The sequence below is a fragment of the Neomonachus schauinslandi genome, chromosome 3 (assembly GCF_002201575.2).
Source record: "Neomonachus schauinslandi chromosome 3, ASM220157v2, whole genome shotgun sequence".
NCBI lineage: Eukaryota > Metazoa > Chordata > Mammalia > Carnivora > Phocidae > Neomonachus > Neomonachus schauinslandi.
The window spans coordinates 192,633,765-192,649,876 of record NC_058405.1 but is presented as its reverse complement, the minus strand read 5'-3'; the positions used below and the strand labels follow the sequence as shown (position 1 = coordinate 192,649,876).

Genomic DNA, 16,112 nt, shown 5'->3' with positions numbered 1-16,112 from the left:
GCTTTATTAATTAAACACAAGAGTCCCTCTCTGTAAAAGGAGAGAGAAGGTGAGGGGAAGCCGCTGAGGGCACAGTGAGGGGAGGCCCCCCCATGGGGTGGGGCCAGAGGAGGGCTCAGCTCTTCAGGGTGACATGCTGACCAACGGCTGGCTGGGTGCGACTGGGTTGGCCTTCCTGCTGGGTCAACATGCACAGAACCTGGGAGGGAGGGAGGCTGGGGCTGGAAGCATCTGTCTGTCCTCCCAGCAGCTGGTGGGCAGAATGCCTGGCTTCTGCAGATGCCCGGGAGCGGCAGGTGTTGGGAGGGGTCCTTGCTTATCTGTTGTTGAAGCCTGACCTCACCCCTTCTCTGTTGCCCTGCTCTCGGTGCTCGGTCACTGAGGACCCCACACAGCCCACAGGGTGGTGCCCTACAGCAGCCCTGAGACAGGACAGGTCCAGGCCTGTGCCCGCATTTGATGCTGAGGATCAGAGAGGCCCCTGCCTTCCAGAAACTCCCCCCATTAATGCTCGCCGCCTCCTGAGCGGCTGACTCCTGCGGCCAGAGCTGCTCTGATGGCCAGCGTCCCGTCCTGTCCTGCTTGGCCCTCCTCTGGTGGAGTCCTGTCCAGGTCCTCTGACCACTTCCACTGTGTCTGCTGTCCTTCCTGACACTCGTTCTTCTCTGAGTTGGATGTAAGCTCCTCTCCAGCTACTGGTGTGGCCAATATCCCTTCCAGTTTGTATCTTTGCTCCCCTTTTCTGCTTCTGAGAAACAGAAGTTCTTGATTTTATGTGGTTCCGTTTCTCCTTTCTGGATTGGTTTTAGAATTTCTTACTTAAGCAGGCTTCCCTGAAAACAGGTCAAAAAATATATATTCTATATTTTTTTTTCTGGAAGCATTACAGCTTGACCTAAAACCTCCCCTTCAGGTCATTAATTCACCCAGATTTGAGTTTTGTGCAGTTGAATGCCGGCTGCCCCGGCCCCTGCTGGCAGAGCCTGCCCTCCCCCCCCCCCCCCCCCCAGTTCCCGCTTCCCCCCCCCCCTGCCAGTTCCCGCTAATTACCATGGCTTACTAGAATTTTTTTTTTTTTTTTACTTAAAAAAAATTAGCTGCCTGGAGGTGTAATTTACATACAGTTAGTGCATCCAGTTCAGGTGGACACCCTTGGAATATGCCCCGGTCAGGACGAGAACAGCCCCTCACCCCAGAAAGAGCCTTGTGCTGTCCCTACCAGCCCCCAGCCCCCCACAGCCAGGGCCAGATCTCTGTCACTCCACTAGACTTGCATCTTGTAGGATTCCCTGTAAATGGGGCCATACAGTGTTTACTCCTTTCATTCAAGGTAACATTTGTGAGATCCATCCATGCTGTTGCATTTAGCGGTAGTTTGGGTGTTTTTGATTGCTGAGTAGTGTTCCACTGGGCAAATATGTCACAGCTCCGTCTGTCTCCCCTCTGTTGACGGACACCGATTGGCTTGTTTCCAGGGCTGGGCTGTTGGGAATAAAGCTGCTGTGAGCATGTGTGTGGACATGTGTCTTCCCGTCTCTTGGGTGAGGACCTAGGACTGGGACTGCTGAGTCCCGTGGGGAGTGCCAGGTGAGCGAGCCGGAGCCGCCAGGCTGAGTCTTGTGCTGCTCCACCCCCACCGCCCCACCCCCCCAACCACGTTGGTCCTTGAGTGTCCTCCGTCCTGGTGGCTGCACAGGGGTGTTTCATGCAGTTAAATACATTTCCCAGGGGCGCCTGGGGGGCTCAGTCATTAAGCGCTGCCTCCGGCTCAGGTCATGATCCTGCTTCTCCCTCTCCCACTCCCCCTGCTTGTGTTCCCTCTCTCGCTGTGTCTCTCTCTGTCAAATAAATAAATAAAATCTTTAAAAATCTTTAAAAAAAAAAAATACATTTCCCAGATGACTGATGATGTTGGCCTCCTTCCGTGGTGCTTATTTGCCAGTTATTTCTTGTTTTGTGAAGCAAGCATTCAGATCCTGGGCCCCTCTCTCCAGCGGCTTGAGTTCTGAGAGTTACATGTTCCAAGTACAGGTCCTTCATCAGGTACATGTGCTCCCAGCTTACGACAAAATGTTTTGACTTTTCATGTTCGCTTACCAGCGCCTTCTTTTATGCTCTGCTTTTTGTGCCCTGTCTTAAATTCTTTTGCCTAACCCCTGCAGAGATTTTTTTTTTTTTTTTTTTTTTTTTTAAAAATTTTTTTTTTTTTTTTTGACAGAGAAAGACACAGCGAGAGAGGGAACACAAGCGGGGAGTGGGAGAGGGAGAAGCAGACTCCCTGCCGAGCAGGGAGCCCGATGCGGGACTCGATCCCGGGACTCCAGGATCATGACCTGAGCCGAAGGCAGTCGCTTAACCAACTGAGCCACCCAGGCGCCCTCCTGCAGAGATTTTTAACCTGCATTTTGTCCAATAATTGTTACGGTTTTCCTTTTTGCTTTAAGGTCTATAATTTTGGAATTTGTGTTTTTGTATGGTATGAGGTAGGCGTCAAGATTCTTTTATTTTTTCCCCCCGGATAGATACCCCATTGTTCCAGCACCATTTGTTGAAAAGACTGCCGTTACTCCCTCATCCCGCAGTGGCGTGCACTTGCGTGGGTCCATTTTGGACTGTCTTACACCCAGGTGATCTCTGAGTTTCTGTGTACACTGAGGCCACGTGATCTGGATTACTGTAGCTTTAGACTAATATTTGAAATCAGATCATATTGGTTGTCCAGCTTTTTTTTCTTTTTTACAAAATTGTTTTGGGTACCCAGGGACCCTTTGCATTTTCGTATGAAGTTTAGAATTAGCTTGTCAACTTCTAGAAGAATTTTTAGGATTACTTGAATTTCGAGATTAATTTGGGAAGTACCATCTTCAGCAAACTGACTCTCCTAATCCAATACCATGTAAATCTCTCCATTTATGTAGGATTTCCTCACCCTAAATTGTGTTGTAGTTTTCAGTACATGTGTTGCATGTATTTTGTAAAATTTATGCCTGGGTATTTTGTGGTTTTTGGATGCTGTTAGAAATGATTTCTTAATTTTCTGAATTATTTGTTGCTAGCGTATAGAAATACATTTGACTGTTACACATTGATTTTATATCATGTAACCTTAAATTCACTTTTTTATTTTACTCATTTTTTAATAGATTCTTTGGGTTTTTCTACACAGTCATGTCATCTGCGGTTAAAGTGTCACTTCTTACGTTCCAGTCTCGATGCCATTTCTTTCTTCTGAGCTAGGACTTTGGAAAGGGCAGCCTATGTAACGTTCGGTACTGGTGGTGGAAGTAGACGCCAGGCCCTGTTCTCTGTTCATGGGAAGCGCTCCGTCTTTCACCATTGGGTGTGATGGTCACTGTCGGGTTTTTACCAGTGCCCTTTACCACATTCTGTTTTCTTACATTTTTAGTTTGCCAGTTATTAAAAATTATAAATGGGTGTTGAATTCTGACAGGTGCTTCTGCTATTGAGATGCTTCTGTGATTTTTCTCCTTTATTCTCTTAATGTGGTGAGTTATAGGAATAGGGTTTCAGATGTTGACCCAACCCCACATTCTTCAGATAAACCCCAATGACAGATAATTTGTCATTTTTAGTTATTGCTATTTATATTACTAAAATACGTAAGTTGAAGGATTTTTGCATCATGTTATTTGTTTTATTCTAATTATCCTGAGTTTAATTTCCTCTTTTTTGATTTCTTAAATGGGAAACTTAAGTCACTGGTATTTAGCCCATTTTTAGTTTGTGATGCACCACTTGAAACTATGAATTTCGCTCCAAGCCCTGCTTCAGCTGCATCCCTATGAAGAGTGTGCTCTTACCACCTCCAGCTCAAAATACTTTCCCTGGTGACTTTCTTATTCGAACTGGGTCTTTTAGAAGTATGTTACTTACTTTCCAAATATTTGAGGATTTTCTACATAATCTATTGCTAATGAGTTCTAATTCAATTCTGTAAAGCCCAGAGCACACGCTTTCCGAGTTACTCTGCCACAATGTATGATGTAACTTGGTGAATGCTTCATGCACACTCCAAATAAATACGTATTTGACAGTTGTTGGGTGTAGTGGACTTAGTTCAAGTCGATTGATAACGTCATTCCGATTTCCTTCATACTGCTGATTTTTTTGGTCGGGGGCGGGGTGGGGGGGTCTGGTTCTGTCTGATTACTGAGAGGTGCTAGAATCTCCAAAGATGATCGGGGCTATTTCTCTTCCTTTCTTGGGTTCTGTCTGTTTTTGCTTCATGACTTTGAAGCTCTGTCATAAGATGCGTACGTGTGATGATATGTATTATATTTATGAAATGTTCCTCTTGGTAGCTTGGAGTATGTACCTTGAAGTCTGATGGTAACAGAACCACAGCTGCTGTCCAATGCTTGTTTATTTGGTGCATCTGTTTTCCTTCCTTTTTACGTTTTACTTATTTATCTCTCTTTATTCACGGTATATCTCCTGTAGTCTTGCTTTTTTTGTCTAGTCAAAAAGCTCCATGTTTTAATTGGAATGTTTAGTCCATTTACATTTAATAAAAATATTACTGGTATGGTTGGTTGTAAGAGCACCATCTTGATTTGTCTTTTGTTCTTTCTTGTTTTTTTCCTTTGCTGTGTTCTCTTGGTTTAAGTAATTTTAGCATTGTTTTCTTTCTTTTGCTAGCTTTTTTTTCTTTTTCTATTGAAGTGTAGCTGACACACAACGTTACATTTGTCTCAGGTGTACAACTTAGTGATGGGACAACTCCATAAACTGTTGTGCTGGGCTCGCCACACGTGTGGCCCACCTGTCACCACACGACGCCATCGCGGGATCACTGAGCGCGTTCATCCCCGGGACGTACTCGCTCCGTAACTGCAAGCGGCACCTCCCGCCCCTTCGCCCCTTCTGTCCACCCTCCACCCCTCCCCGCTGTGTGTTTATGGGTCTGATTCTGCTCTTTGTGCGATTATTCACTTGCTTCGTGTGTTAGATTCCACATACAAGTGAAATCCTGCGGTATTCGTCCTGCTCTGACTTACTTCCCTTAGCGTAACGCCCTCTAGGTCCACTCATGTTGTAGCAAATGGCAAGATCTCCTTTTTTATGGCTGAGTGATATTTCTTCTGTTAGCTTCTTTTTTTTTAAGATCTTATTTATTTGACAGAGAGAGAGCACAAGCAGGGGGAGGGGCAGGTAGATTGAGAAGCAGGCAGAGGGAGAAGCAGGCTCCCCACCCAGCAAGGAGCACGACGCAGGACTCGATCCCAGGACCCCAGGATCATGACCTGGGCCGAAGGCAGACGCTTCACTGACTGAGCCACCCAGGCTCCCTCTTCTGTTAGCTTCTTATCTGTGTCTTTCTTGTTTCTTTTAATGGTTGCTTTGAGGCTAGCAGTGTAAATCCTAAACTTGCCAAAGTCTGTAATCAATATGGTACCGTTACATCTCCCCCTTCACGTTGATCTTGGATAATCCCCTACTTTACAGCTGACACTTCCCTGGTCCTGCTTGTGGGTGTGACCTTACAGCTCTGTAACCCCACTGACCGTTTCTGTTACACTAACCTATATATGTAAATACGTGTGTAAGAACTGTACACACACATATACCACAAACCTTTACAGTATTGTTACTTTCGCTTTATTTTTTTAAACATTTTATTTATTTGTTTGTCAGAGAAAGCAAGCACGAACGGGGAGGGGCAGAGGGGGAGGGAGAGAAGGAATCTCAAGCGGGCTCCGCGCTGAGCGCAGAGCCTGACTACACGGGGCCCAATCCCACAACTGCGAGATCACGACCTGAGCAGAAACCAAGAGTCAGACACTTAACTGACTGAGCCACCCAGGCACCCCAGTACTTTTGCTTTAAATAATGAGCTGACTTTCAGAGACATTACAGTGAGGGGGTAAAAGCAATCTCTTCTACTTACCCACTTATTTTTCTTCCGTATTGTTCTTTTCACCTTCCTTAGACCCACGTCTCCCAGGGCATAGTTTCCCTTCGTCCGGAAGCCATGCGTTCATGCCGCCTTTGCAGTATAGGTCTGTTGTTGGCAGCTCGCTTGGGGTTATTTCAGTCCCTAACTATTTAACTGTGGTTCAAATACAGATAACAGACGTTAGCATCTTAACGGTTCCTGAGGCTACACTTAGGTGGTGTGCAGACGTCACCGCCATCCGTCGCCAGAACCCTTGCATCTTACAGAACTGAAGCCCCCGTGCCCGTTAAGCAATAACTGCCCCCTCTCTCCTCCCACACCCACTGGGATCCCCCATTCTGCTTTCTGTGTCTACGAACCGACTACCCTAGGGACCTTGTGTAGGTGGCATCCCACACTAGTCTTTTTGCGACTGGCTTATTTCACTCAGTGTTCCTCCATGTTGTAGAATATTGTGGAATTTCCCTCCTTTTTAAGGCTGAGTGGTTGTCTGTCGTATGTGTGTATTGACGTTTTGCTTATCCATCCGTCAGTGGACGGCAGAGTTGCCTCCGTGTTTTATCTACTGTGAATAATGCCGCCATTGACTTGGGTGTACAGACATCTCTTCAAGACCCTGCTCTCAGTCCTTTTGAGGGTGTACCCAGAAATGGACTTGCTGGGTCATAGGGTAGCTCTATTTAATTTTGGGGGGCACCACCATACCGTTTCCCAAGTGGCTGCACCAGTGTGCGCTCCCGTCAGCTGTGCGTGGCCCCCAGCTCCCCACGTCCTCACCAACACTAGCTGTTTCTGCTTGTGTTACAGCAGCTGGAGTTCTCCGCTATCTCGGAATCCCTTATCAGATATGCGGTTCCCAAATATTTTCTCTCCTTTTGTGAGCTGCTTTTCCACTCTGCTTATAATATCTTTTGATGCATAAAAGTCTTTAATTTTCATGAATTGCACTGTGTTTGAGTTAGTTTTTATGTGTGGTGATAGGTAAGCATCCAACTCCATTCTTCCGCATGTGGATGCCCAGTTTTCCCAGCACGTTTGTTGAAGAGACTGTCCTCTGCCCATTGAGTGGTCTTGACAGCTTTGTTGAAAATCCTCTGACCACACATGTGAGAGTTGGATCATTTCTGGGTTCTCTGTTCAGCTCCATCGGTCTGTATCGCTCTCATGGTGCTAGTGCCATGTGCTTGGGAGATCAAGAGGTACCTGTCCTTCAGCTTTGTTCTTCTTCCTCAGGATTTTTATTTTTCCTATTCTGGGTCCTTTGGGATTCCATGTGAATCTTAGGATCCATTTTTCTGTTTCTACAGAACATGCCATTGGGATTTTCATAGGGATTTCATTAATCCTATACATGTTTAGGCAGTATTGATATCTTACTCATATTAAGTCTTCTAAACCATGAACATTGGATGTGTTTCCATTTATTTATGTTTATTTTTGCTTGGTTGGTTGGTTGTTGTGGGCTGTCTCTGTGCCCAGGAGCCACCTGAGATGTAAACTGAAGGTGTTCTCGGGTCTTTTCTGAGCCTTTGCCTGGGCATGAGCACTCACTTTCTAATTTCTCCATATATGTCATTGTTTGTCCTAGTCTCTAAAATCTGGGTCCCAAAACCAGAAAAAGTTAAAATGAAGTGGGGTAAGGGGGTGCTGGCCCTTCAGATCTCGCGTGAGTCCGTTGAGCTGGAGGGGGCGGGGCCTTTGCTGCCCACCGATGACAGGTCCTCCGTATTTGGAGGACAGGGTCCTTGCCCACCCTGGCCCCCACAGGCTGCTCCAGAAACACCTGCACAGCGGCCTGTTTCCTGGCTATTGGACAGGCTTGTGCAGTTGTGTCCGGGGGGAGACCAATTCCAGGGACTTCCTACTCAGCCATCTTCACGGAATCCTCTTTCACTCCCAGTTTTGAAGGATATGTTTACCATAAATAAAATTCTGGGTCAACAGGCATAGTTTTTTAAAGTAATTATTTTGTTCCATTGTCTTCTGACCTTAATTGTGTTTGTTGAAAAGTCAGCCAAAATTCTTCATGCCCTGCACGCGATTTGTCTTTTTTCTCTAGTCATTTTTTTAAGATTTCATGCATCTATTTGAGAGACAGAGCACAAGCAGGGGGAGCAGCAGAGGGAGAGGGAGAAGCAGGCTTCTCGCGGAGCAAGGAGCCCAATGAAGGGCTTGACCCCAGGACCCTGAGATCATGACCTGAGTCGAAAGCAGGTGCTTCACCGACTGAGCCACCCAAGCGTCCTTTCTCTAGTCATTTTTGAGGTTTTTTTCCTTCATCTTCCTTTCACTATGGTGTTCCTGGGTGTGGTTTCCTTGTACTTATCCTGTGTGGGTCTCCTGAAATTCTTGGATCTGTAAGATGGTGTTTTGGGTCATATTTGGGGATTTTCTGCCATTGTTTCTCCAACTTTTCTGTTCCATTCTTAACTTTTCTCATCAGAACTGCTACTAAACAGATGTTAGGCCATTTAATACTGTCCCGCGTGTCCCTGAGACTGTTCATTCTTCTTCAGTCTGTTTTCTCTATATTAGTCATTTTAGATATTTTAAAGATTTTATTTTTAATCTCTGCGCCCATGATGGGGCTTGAACTCACAACCCCGAGATCAGGAGTCACACACTCCACTGACTGAGCCATCCAGGGACCCCCAATCTGGACATTTTTATTGACCTGTTCTCAAATTCACTGAGTCTTTCTTCTGTCTCCAGTTTGCTGTTAAGCTATTAAGTGAATTTTTCATCTTTCTGTCTTTGTGCCTTTTCTCAAAATGACACTTTTCCCCAGTTTCCTCTCCTTTGCCTCCCCTCCTCCCACACCAGCAACCTTTCCTTGTCGTCTGTGAGGGGCAGGGAGGGGGTCTGGTTACAGTCGTGCACAGCTGTGTGTCCGTGGCTGTGAAACAGATTCTGGCCCTGGAGCCCCTGGGTGAGCTGCTTCGCCTGTTCAAGGACACAGAAACACGTGCCCGCACGGATGTATGCGTATACATACACGCACACGAGGAGTATTATTCTGCCATTAAAAAAAATTAAATCCTGCCATTTGCAACGTGAATCCCTGAGGGGATTACATTAAGTGAAGTAAACCAGTCCAATAAAGAAAGAGAAATACTGCATGGCTTCATTTATATGTGAAATTTTTAAAAAACAGAGTAGAATGGTGTTGCCTGGGGGCAGAGGGATGGCAGGTTGTAGGTCAGAGGGCACAGACGTCCGGGTGTAAGAGGAGCGGTCGTGGGGAAATTACGCACAGCACGCCGTCTGTGGTTAATACTGTATCGTGTAAAATTTGCTCAGAGAGTAAATCTTAAAAGCTCTCACGCTCCACACAAGGTAACTGTGAGGGGACGGGGTGTTGACGCCGTACACACACGTGTGCAAGCGTCACATTGTAGCTTTACACCCACAGCCTGTGTGCCGGTCCCATCCCAGGAAAGCCGGGGTTGGGGGAAGAACCTGAGTGTTGGCGGCAGGCAGCGTGCACGTGCTCTGATCCCCGGTTGTGCTAACGGGCGGCAAGCCGTCATTTCTGTAAAGACGGCATGGAAGGGGCGCCTGGGGGGCTCGGTTGTTAGGCGTCTGCCTTCGGCTCAGGTCATGATCTCAGGGTCCTGGGATCGAGCCCCACATGGGCTCCCTGCTCCGTGGGAAGCCTGCTTCTCCCTCTCCCACTCCACCTGCTTGTGTTCCCTCTCTCACTGTGTCTCTCTCTGTCAAATAAATAAATACAGTCTTAAAAAAAAAAAAAAAAAAGACGGCCTGGAAGCTGTCAGCACACTGGGATTCCCGTGCCCGACAAGCTGGGCCCTTCCTGCCTCCACACCCACACCTGCTCCACGGGGGGCGCATTAGCCACCGTGGCTTCCTGACGTCTTTGTATTAGGGCCTAAAACACAGCCACAGCCATCTTCCTCCTGAGCTTCCTTTTCCACCTTTTCCCTGCTGAAGGAAACAAGAAAAAAAAAAAAAAACGCTTTGAGAAAGCATTAAAACATGGAGAAATTCTCACATCACACTTCTCTGCACGGTCCTGTTTCTGTGGGGTAGCTGCAGTCTCGGGAAAGTGAGCACACTTGGCTGAGATAAGAACTTGTGTTTGTTCACACAGACTCTTCCTGAACCTTCAGAGGCCACAGGACCCCCTGACCCGGCTGTGTGTGCGGGAGCTGGGCTCTGGGCTGCGTGGGCGCGTGGCCTCTGATCCCCCGACAGCCTGAACAAGCTCCCCTTGACGTTGTACAGGCTAGTGGTTGCCTCCAACCCCCTCTTCCTCACACGGGGGTCCGTCTGTGGCGCAGACGGGTCTTGGTTCAATGATGCTTTCGCTGTGGTGGCCGACTCGGGATGACCACAGAGTTAGTACGAGTGAACTCAACAGATTGCTAGCTGTTGCCAGAGGCCACGGGAACCAGAGCGAGGCCACGTGCAGCCTGCGTCCGCGTTCAATCTTTCTAATGACTTCCACTGGAAGAGGAAGATGGCGTGGGAAACGTCCTCTGAGGGACTGCGAACCCAAAGGAAGCCGACAGGCGGCTCCAGGGCCCGTGCACCGCAGTGCTGTTTCTAGTTGTGGTGGCTGTCCTCTCTGTGGCGGGGGCGGCAGTCCTGGGGCCCCGTGAGTGTGCGCTCCTGGGGCAGTGGGCATGGGGCGGCCCCTCGCCCTGCTCTCCCAGCTCCCCACCCCTCCTGGGACCTGGCAGTCGTGGTGTGCACTCCCGGGCCTGTGCCCTGTCCCTTGCTCGTGTGCTGCTTGTCACCATGTTTGTTCTGGAGCAGGATGGCCGTGACAGGGTTCCCAGGGAAGGGCTGTGGGGGGCCCACACTTAGATCGCTGTGCCGTGAAACCCAGTGTTGCCAGGAGCCCCTGCAGCCCACAGGGACAGAGCCGCCTGAAAAAGGCCAGTTGTGCTCGGGCGTTGGATGCGTCTATGAGGTGACTGTCAGCCTCAGCACCTGCCAGGCTCCGAGGGAACAAGCAGTGGCCTTGCCCGATGCCTTGGCTCCCACGGGGCCGCCCCACCCGAACACCCCTGCGCAGCTGAACCCCCCTCTGTGAGCACAGTCTGTCACAGGCGCTCAGGCGAGGGCGCCGTAAGACCACTGTGTCTCCATGACAAAGGCAAGTGTGGGTGCAGGTGGAGCATGTCTCCACGCCACCTCGTTTCCTCTGGGAAGTGATTCAAAGGTAAAAGCCTTGTTTATTTGTAAATGAAATTCCAGAAAAAGTAATGTAGAATCAAGGGGCACCTGAGTGGTTCAGTCGTTAAGCGTCTGCCTTCGGCTCAGGTCATGATCCCAGGGTCCTGGATCGAGCCCCGCATCGGGCTCCCTACTCGGCGGGGAGCCTGCTTCTCCCTCTCCTGCTCCCCCTGCTTGTGTTCCCTCTCTCGCTTTCTCTCTCTGTCAAATAAATAAAATCCTTAAAAAAAAAATAAAGACGCTAAAATAGCATGGGAATACTTGCCTGGCCCACGAAGTGTCCTGTCTGTCTGGTTCTAGGCGCTCTGCTCTCCCCCTTCCCACCCTGTGTCCTCTTCTGTCTTCCTGCTTACCGGCTCGTTTGTGGTACCTCGTCCTGCTGTCCTTCGGTGATGCCTGCGGACTACAGATGCGGTCTGCGTTCGCGGGCGTCTGACATAAGCTGGTGCTCGGACTGCTTCCAGACCGCCGCAGGGACCTTGGGACAGGCCCTCTCAGACCACAGCGGGCATGCCAGGCGCCCGGGCTCTGCAGCGCTGGGGTGTCAGTTCCACATGCACCTGGGGCGGAGCCTGGGGCCGCGTGTCCAGCTCCTCGCGGCGGTGGCACTCGGGACACGGGTCTTGGACTCCAGGTGTCTCCCTTGCCCTGTCTGCTTCTGCAGTCGTGGGGTTTTGTCGGGGGGCGGGTATCAGTTTTATTTTTTTATTTTACTTTTTCTGGTCTTACACTACCCTTTTTCCTAATGGCAACAAAATGTAACTTTTTCCTTATGAGTAAATACAGATGTTTTATGTCATTTTCGCACGAGTCCGAGATTTCCTTGCAGATGACCCTTGGAAATCTCCTCTCCCAGTTGAAAACATGGGTAAACACCTTTCCAGAGAACAGGAGTGTCCCTCCTTGGTACCGCTGGCTAAAAAGGAGCCAGGAGCCTCGTCAAAACCTGTCACAGGCGGCGCTCTTCACTCAAAAACAAAAACTTAGATTTCTGAAGTAAGGGCATAGTATGTGCCACACCAGCGTTTTGACTTTGAATGGGGGAGGGGAATTTTCAGAAACAGCACTAAGATTTCGGCCGTTTTTCACGCCCGTCCATGGGCGCGGGCCAGCTCCCTTCACACGCGCCACCGCCGCCTCGGGTTCCCGACTCGTGCACTTCAGCAGCGCGCACTGGGGCCACGTCGCTACCGTGGTCAGCCGCGGGCTCCCTGCTCCCCTGCGCCACATCTGTCCCTGCTTCTCTGTGCTGCCATGGGCCTCTCCCCTGAAAGCCTGCGGAATTCCTCTGGTACTTTCTTCCAGGGGGTGAGGACTCCTGCTGGTAAGTCCTCTGCGGAGTTTTTTTGGTCTAGAAATGTCTTCATTTTGCCTTCATTTTTTTTTTAAGATTTTATTTACTTATTTGACAGCGAGAGAGCACACAAGCAGGGGGAGCAGCAGAGGGAGAGGCAGAAGCAGGCCTCCCGCTGAGCAGGGAGCCCGATGCGGGGCTCGATCCCAGGATCCCGGTATCATGACCTGAGCCGAAGGCAGATGCTCAACCGTCTGAGCCGCCCAGGCGCCCTTTTCCTTCGTTTTTGAGTAGTATTTTCACTGCACCGAGAATGCTTTGGGTGGTGGTTATGTTAATGGGTTTGAGATGCCATCCCATCGTCTTCTGGCTGCCGTTCTTCTGCGGGGAAGCCCAGAGCCCATGTGGCCTGTTGGTCCCTGGACACGCTGTCCTCCCACGGGTCCCTGGGTGTCTGGCTGGTCCTTGGTGAGCAGCCGGCGTCTTGCTAGGATGTAATTGCATCTGCGACTTGCTGTATGTCCAGTCAGCCTCCGAGAGCTGGCTGTGACCCCATCACATTTGGCTTGTGTTCCGTTCTTCCCATCTCCTGGGATCTCCAGCATGCATGTCAGAACTTCGGGTCTCCGCTGTGTTTCTTCGCTTCCGTCATGGCTTCCGTCCGTCCTCCTCCCGGTTCCAGCCCGGGTTTTTCTACAGACTGTTTTCCGGCAGTGTCTATTCTGCTGATTGCATTTTGCAGTTACAGAATTCCCATTTTATTCTTTCTGGTGGAGGCAGTCCTCTGCTGAAAAGCTCCGTGTCCTTTCCTGGTGACTCTGGTGTTGGCACACCCGCCCTGGGGCATCCGCTCCTGGCACCTCCGCTGCTCTTACCTCGCTTGCTCAGTCAGTTTGTTCTGTTTCTTGGCACCACCTGTGAAAACTGTAGATGCCGTGAGGCTCCGTGCGATGCTCTCTGCTACCATGGAGCGGTCCTCGTGCTGCTGGCCATCGGTCCAGGGAGGGCAGAGCCTGACTGTTGGAGGCTGAGCTGTTTTGAAGCTGGCCTTCCCTGTCCATTTCTGGTTAGCCCTCACTCCTAGAGTGCAGCCTGTTGGGTCCCAGCCAAAGGTCTGGGGTCTTTCCATGGCCTCTCCTCCTCGATGGGCACACATTCCAAAGTATGCCAGGAATCAGAGCGCTGGCCCGGCTCCCCAGCCTCTTGGCCCCACTGCTGTCCCCTCATAGCACGCACATTCCTCAGGTGAACGGTTGCTCCCAGCTGCGTCTCTACTCTCTTCTCTCCGGGACCTTTGTCTTGCCTTCTGGGCTGGTTCCCTTATGCCTTTAAATGGGCTTTCTGAGATGTGGCTTTTCTGGTTTTTCTGTGCCAGATGGTCAGTTACAGAGTGGTTGGCTGTAGAGGAGAACTCCTGTTGCATACATTTCTGGAGCCCCCGGTGTGTTCCAGAACACTGGGGAGATGTCGGCCATCCGCTTGTGTCTCCACTGTTGCTTCACGCTCAGTAAGGATAGGACTTTCTCATTGGCCGCCACACTTTGTTAGGATAAACCAGTGGTTCCAAAGGTGGTTGCGCTGAGTTTTTCGAGAACACGGGTGATGTCAGTTCAGGTTGTAAGCATGAAAGGGAAGGGGGGTAAAGTAGGAATGCATCGGAAGGTCAGCTTTTGTCTGAAAGGAAAAAGTGGCTGGGTTCTAAATGAGCTGAGACGAGACCAAGTTCCATGCATGCCTGTTGGTCTTCTGGGGACAACCAAGGGTCAGAGGAAGGACCCAGGGGTCAGGACCCCTTGATCTTGGCACGCCCCGCAGCGGCTGTGGGCTGAGTGTCCGTCACCCACTGGCGGGGACACTGTGCAGCCCACAGGCCTCTGACAACGGGGGCGGCGTGTTGCAGCCCTAACAGAGCACTTGGCCCATGGCGGGCCGCCTTTAGAAGGTAAAACTAAGGTGTTTGTTTTGTTCTGCTCAGATCACCCGAAAATTCAGGCTGAATTCTGAAGGCAAACTTGAACAGACAGTCTCCATGGCGACCACTACCCAGCCCATGACTCAGCATCTTCACATCACCTACAAGAAGGTGACCCCGTGACCCCGAGTGTGTGTCGTGACCCTTCGGCTTCTCCATAGATGCTCGCAGCAGGTGCGGGTGTGGCCGCAGGCCTCGTGGGTTCCAGAGTATTGCCATGGGTTCCTGTAACGGCGTAGAAAAACCAAATAAAAGGCCTTTATTTTTATGACTGAGCATTTTGAATATTGTCAGTCGTGTAGGCTGTGCGTTCCTGTCATCAGCTGGTGAGTACTTGTTTTCCAGTTGTTTCCCTAAAAAATTGAGGAGGGATGCTTTTTCCCTTTCTTTTTCTGCTGGTAGTTTTGGCAAGACCTAAAATATTTATAAGTTTTCCTGGAGGAAGTGGTAAGCTGACAACGGACAGAAAGGGTCACAGTTACGTTACTGTTTTTGAAGCTAACAGTCTCGGGCCCCACGTCCACACAGATGACGGGCATCCCCGAGGCCAGAGGACGGTCGTGAGCTCGGCACCCTCAGGTCCATCTTAACGCCGGAGCAGAACACTGCTTCCATTTGTGTGTTCGCTGTGAAGTCTCCCAGACACGCTTGAACCCCTCATACCTGTCACCCTGCTATTTCCCACCAACGGCTTCCTCTGTTCTCCCTTCTCTTTTTTTTTTTTTTTTCCTGTTCTCCCCTCTTTTGGCTGGCATATTTTTAAACAAATTCTGGGCATTCGCCCCTAACTGCTTCAGTATGCATGTAAAAACAAAGGAGAGCCGTTTTCTTCTCCCTCACACACCACCGTATCCCAAGCCATGCCAGGAACACGGAGCCACATGCGAGGGAGATGGTGCTCCAGCCCGGGGAGACGAGGACCGGTGGGAGCCCCGGGGCTGGGGGACCAAAGACATTACCAGCTGGGGTCGCCAGTACCTCGGAGCTCAGACAAGGGACCAACCAGGGCTGGTACCCCCAGTGCCAAGGGGTGGGGAGGTTGATGCTGGCTTGCCGAGTAAATCAGGTGTGGGAGACTCGAGGTACAAATTCACCCTGAGGCAGGATCCCCTCTAGCTGGGAAGCTGTGAGATGAGACCAGACCATGAGCTTCCAAAGCACCATGGCAGGACAGGGTTGGGTGGACGTTCCTGGGCACGTCCAGAACCCGAAGGCGTCAGAGGACTCTCTTTGGCTCCCTGTCGCCGTCCAGGCCCGTGGGGCGGAGGTCCTGCCTCCACAGCTTCACTGGGCGCAGCCCACGCCACCGGTGTCTTGGATGCCCCCCTTATGGGATTATGCAGTTACACCACGTGAGTTATATGCCATTCTCTGGGATCTCTGTGGCTGGAATCACACACCCCCACCCGTGTGGGGCGCCGGTCTCTGCCTGGGTCGAGGCCAAGACTCCTGGCCACTTCACCCTCCAAAATCTAGGTGGAGATAGCAAAGCCCCTCTGGTTAGGATTTCAGTATACGGGTTTGGGGAAAACAAGCATTCAGACCTTAGCACAGAGGAAACCGGGAAGTATCTCAGAGCCGAGGAAGTCCTTCTTCCCTCCTCCTGAGTCTCGCAGGCCTCCCGGGGGTCTGGGAGGTCAGCCCCAAGACCTGCATGCAAGGTGGGCTTGGAGCCCAGGACAAGACGCAAACGCCCTGCACAGTTGTCTGGTCTCCTCCCCCCATGC

The 16,112-nt window shown here is 50.4% G+C and overlaps 1 protein-coding gene across 2 annotated transcripts in view; it reads left to right on the top strand.

Moving 5' to 3' along the window:
• Positions 1 to 14,643, top strand: part of THAP4 (THAP domain containing 4) — a 41,559-nt gene extending 26,916 nt beyond the window's left edge. The window contains exon 5 of one of the 2 annotated variants that reach the window (XM_044913481.1): positions 14,389 to 14,643. In XM_044913481.1, the coding sequence (XP_044769416.1) occupies positions 14,389 to 14,508 (120 nt within the window). In that variant the 3' untranslated portion in view covers positions 14,509 to 14,643. The remainder of the gene's footprint in view (positions 1 to 14,388) is intronic. The other variant, XM_044913480.1, reaches the window with a different exon arrangement.
• Positions 14,644 to 16,112: the final 1,469 nt, after the last annotated feature.